Source organism: Triticum dicoccoides, chromosome 5B (genome assembly GCF_002162155.2).
Source record: "Triticum dicoccoides isolate Atlit2015 ecotype Zavitan chromosome 5B, WEW_v2.0, whole genome shotgun sequence".
Classification (NCBI taxonomy): domain Eukaryota; kingdom Viridiplantae; phylum Streptophyta; class Magnoliopsida; order Poales; family Poaceae; genus Triticum; species Triticum dicoccoides.
Window position 1 is genome coordinate 167,681,329 of NC_041389.1, and position 4,625 is coordinate 167,685,953.

Here is a 4,625-nt window from a genome sequence, read left to right on the forward strand (position 1 = left end):
ACTTGTGGGTCATCAGTCTCACCGCCGGCCTCCTCACGCCGACCTCATCTTCATCGTGCGGACCTCCTCTGCTAGAGGTCTCACTGCCGGCCTCCTCGCGCCGAGCTCAATGCCCAGTGGACCTCCTCCACCGTAGGTCTAACCGTTGGCCTCCTCGCGCCGACTTCATCTCCCAATGGACCTCCCCAATCGGAGGTCTCACCATGCGAACTCCATCGCATGGCCGTCAATCTACAAAGCTCGCCATAACCGTCTCGAGGGCCATGCCTTACCGTTTACAACCAGGTAATATCTATCTAATTATCCATAAATATTACCATGACAAAAAAATTGTCCATGTCTGCTAGTACTACCTTTTGCAGATAAATCGACCTTGCCCCTGGCGCATCGTTGGTTCGCCGCTCCGGCCTCATCGTGCAATATCATCGCGTGACCTCACCGTGCAGGCCTCACATCGCGCGGGCCTCGCCGCTCCAGCCTCGTCACCCGACGGGCTCAGGCAACACCGCGCGAGCTTCAACACGTGAACAACAATCCGTGAAACCTCACCTCAACCGGCTTGAGGGCTCCGCCTCGCCTCTTACGGACACATGCAATATTTACTTTATTTATTTTTCTCATCCATGTCAAAAATTTATGAGAATTATTTTCTGCCAGTATACTTATGTATGTAGATTACAATCAGGACATGGCAGTCTATGATACGTGAGGGTACCTACCACCGGATGGTAGGATTTACTACCAGTATTTACAAGATGTTTGAACTGCCAAAACGTGTTATATTTAGAAACAGGAAATGCATTTATATATATACATAAATGAGATCATTATAAATATATATAATTTTTAATAATAATTATCAGATACCTCAAAGTGAGTTGCGTCAAAATTCTATTTGAATCTGTATTTATACTTTTTGAGGGGATACTGAACTATTTTTACAACGCAAAAATAACTACGCTGCCTGACTGGGCCTGGTCTATTTAGGGGCGTGCCCCCACACACACATTGGACCCTAACGGGCCCAACGAACGACCCACACTCGATACCCCCCAGCCCGCTAGGGTTTTGCTGGCAGGTATAAAATACCCCTTCTTCTCCTCTCCCATTCCTCCCTCCTATCAACTCGACCACAGAGCGGCGGCGGCGGCGGCGGCGGCAGCGGGGGAGAGAGGAGAGAGCTCCAGCCATGGTGCACGTCAACTTCTACCGCAACTGTAAGACCGCGCCACGATCCTCCTGTCTCCTCTACCCTCTTGTGCTCTCTGCTCAACTGTATTCAGTCATTTGTGTCTTCGTGCTCGCCGTGATCTGATGGGGTGGTGCTCGCATAGGCGTTGCAGCAAGTTGCTATCGGTTAGCCTTCTGCTTCCTGCTACGGCAGCGGCTTGCCGCAACGCAGAGCTCAGGGATCTCTTAGCTGTGGCGTCTTACTTCGGGCATGGCTGGTGAGAGGTCAGCGATTCGTAGCCGTGATGTCTTGCGTGCCGTTGCTGTGAGGGGAGCGGGAAGGTTGATTAGCGAGTGCATGATTTGCGTCGGCGTTTTGCCGTTGTGGGATGAGAGGTTTGTTTGCATAAGATTTTTGGCCTATCTTTTTATGGAGTACCTGGATTTGAGTCGAACCTGGCATGAGGACTGCGCCCTAGATCTAATTAAAGGTGTGTCTTACTTGAGCACTGGACATTTGTTTACTCTCAGCTCTGTCAGTACGCTCAGTTGATAGTCTTGTCAGATTTAAACAAGTTCCTTATTTCAGGGATATTGATATGCAGCCCATAGCCATCAGGTTTACTGATAAGTTTAGAATCAGGCCAGCCTAAGTGAAGTCTAATTACCTATATATCTGTTTCATGGTGGAAATTATTCACCTCCTACTGTTACTGGTTCTTCATGTGGGAGCTCTGAATTTGGTATATACTATGCCACCACTAGAATAGTCCCAGAAATGATGTTTGTGCTTCATAATGGAGCCACTTGATTTTGTTGTATGCCATAGCCTAGATGTTGCATATTCTTTTCTGCGAGAGCATGTAATTCATACTACATACAAGGGTTGTGCATTTATTTGTTCACATGCTTTTATATCCTATGTGCTTTTAATTAAATCAGATCAATTCTTCTGACTTGATTACGACCAGAAACTTGTGAATGTGTTATTATAATTGCCCGCTTTTAATGCACCTGGGCATAGTGGCACATGTGGTCCCACTTTGGACCTGGCATTTGCTCTATGCTACAATTTGCCCATGTTTGTTATGTTTTTACTGCAACTCATGCCTTGTTTCCATCAATTTATTTTCTTAATATGTATTTACTAGTTAAATGTTTTCTCTTGCAGATGGTAAGACATTCAAGAAACCAAGGCGTCCTTATGAGAAGGAGCGTCTTGATGCAGAACTGAAGCTGGTTGGTGAGTATGGACTGAGGTGCAAGCGTGAGCTCTGGAGGGTTCAGTATGCATTGAGCAGGATCCGTAATGCTGCAAGACACTTGCTCACACTGGATGAGAAGAATCCCCGCCGTATCTTTGAGGGTGCGGCTCTTCTCCGTCGCATGAACCGCTATGGTCTCCTTGCTGAGGGCCAGGATAAGCTTGATTACGTCCTTGCCCTGACTGCTGAGAACTTCCTTGCAAGGCGCCTTCAGACTCTTGTCTTCAAGGCTGGCATGGCAAAATCCATCCACCATGCCCGTGTCTTGATCAGGCAACGCCACATCAGGTATGCTTCTGGTATATTTTTCTTGCAATGCATGTTTTGGCATATGGTTGCATAAATTTGCATATTGATCTAGAATCTAAATGGTTTGCACTAGTTTGTTCAATATTGGCTACCTAATACTGGTCTGTTACTGATTTTTACATGCATCTATGAATTACATGCTGGCCTGATACAGGTTACATGCATGTCTGAATTTTATCATCTTTCAGGATGTACTCTGTTTATTGTGGCATGTTCTTTATGAAATCTACTGTACTTTCAATCACTGCACTGCCTATCTTGTACCAATGCACATGTTTATGGTCTGATTGCCATGTCAATATTGTATTTGTGGCAACATAATGTTATTGGTAGGTTGTATATCTTGCTAATACCTCACTAAGCAAAGATGTTGAACCTGTTTTCTGTAACTGAGATCATGTCAATATTGTTAGTTTTTGCTTCTTGTGTTATACTGTTTGTGGTCTGGTTTATATGTGGCATTCACTTTGAGATTTCATTGTGAAGTGATATCTTCCATGAATGTTCCTGCTTGTTCTCTTTGTGAATGAATTGTTAAAATAATTTTCTTGGAACCATATTGCAGGGTTGGCAGGCAGATCGTCAATGTCCCGTCGTTCATGGTGAGGGTTGAATCTGAGAAGCACATCGACTTCTCACTGACAAGTCCATTCGGCGGAGGCCCTGCAGGCAGGGTGAAGAGAAAGAACCAGAAGAAGGCAAGTGGTGGCGGCGACGCCGGTGGTGATGAGGAAGAGGAATGAGGAACTAGTAGCTATCACCTTATATTTATCAAATGTTGGTGTTATGAGTACTTTAGCTGAGAGGCCTGAGACTTTCATGGGTTATCCTCTTGTCATTTTGTCACTTTATCACTGTTGTTAGCATGTATGCACTTCTTTATGTTTGGAGCTATTTGGTCGTGATGTTTTCGACTATGACCTGGAATTCTCCTTCAATTGCTTCTGTTGGGGTGGTTGTCTGATAGTTAGCAAAGGAATCAACTTAGTAAACGAATTAACTTTAGTGATCTATTTGCTGGTTTGTTTCCACGAGTTGTCTATTCCAACGGTGATCAATACTCTTTAGCTATACGTAAGTTAATACCAAAACATCCAAACGCAACCACGTGCCCTAGATACATACAACCATATCAAATTTATTTTTAGGGTTTCTTTGATTCGTAGGATTGCAAGAACTACACCATGTCGAGTTACCACAACCATACAACCACATCGAAATTATTTTATTGCTTCTTTGATTTGTAGGATTACAAAAACGAAATTCCTATAGGATTTGAATTTGTTTGATTGTATCATAAAAAACAAAATAAAGGATTTCTTCAAAGAGGTTGGAGTGGATGCTAGAATTCCTACGAAGTGTAGTAGAAATCAATCCATAGGAAATTCCTATGGGATTCAATCCTATGAATTAAACGATTAATGCAGGAAAAATTCCTACGGAATCTAATGCTTTAAAAATCCTATGAAAATGCTTTGAATCAAGGAGGCCCTTAGAAGTTCTTCACATATCTACTCACCCAATGGGTTCAAAAAGTTTCATGACGGCTCTTGCGATCTTGGGATTGTCGGCAAGATGAGTATAGCATCTTCATCAAATTCTTTCAAATTGGAGACTACATCCCAAAGGTCATCAGCTATATCATCATCATCATCTCCACCAAACATCACAAGAGCTTCGGCCACAATTTGAAACCCATCTTTGAGAGTGGTAACTAGTGGATCATCAAGAACTTTCACTACCTTAGCCTGCTTTTCCGGTGGTTCTTCGGCCAACATTTGGTGACATGTTCACCTCACCATTCTCCTCATCACCGACGTCAATGGAAAGGAGATCATTTCTAGACTTTGCATTCATCACCGTAGCCGCGGTTGTCCCAAA

The 4,625-nt window shown here is 43.9% G+C and overlaps 1 protein-coding gene across 1 annotated transcript; it reads left to right on the forward strand.

Annotated features, from left to right (window-relative positions):
- Nucleotides 1–1,066: 1,066 nt before the first annotated feature.
- LOC119307984 (40S ribosomal protein S9-2-like) lies at nucleotides 1,067–3,689 on the forward strand. Its single transcript, XM_037584099.1, has 3 exons — nucleotides 1,067–1,217; nucleotides 2,342–2,723; nucleotides 3,310–3,689. Exons 1-3 carry the CDS (start codon nucleotides 1,190–1,192, stop codon nucleotides 3,485–3,487), a joined length of 588 nt encoding a protein of 195 aa, XP_037439996.1. The 5' UTR covers nucleotides 1,067–1,189; the 3' UTR covers nucleotides 3,488–3,689.
- Nucleotides 3,690–4,625: the final 936 nt, after the last annotated feature.

Excerpts from the sequence above, each read along its gene's own strand:
- LOC119307984 (XM_037584099.1), top strand. The coding sequence starts at position 1,190 with ATGGTGCACGTCAACTTCTACCGCAACT. Across the intron at positions 1,218-2,341 it reads CGTCAACTTCTACCGCAACT|ATGGTAAGACATTCAAGAAA; the intron begins GTAAGACCGCGC and ends TTTCTCTTGCAG. Across the intron at positions 2,724-3,309 it reads ATCAGGCAACGCCACATCAG|GGTTGGCAGGCAGATCGTCA; the intron begins GTATGCTTCTGG and ends ACCATATTGCAG.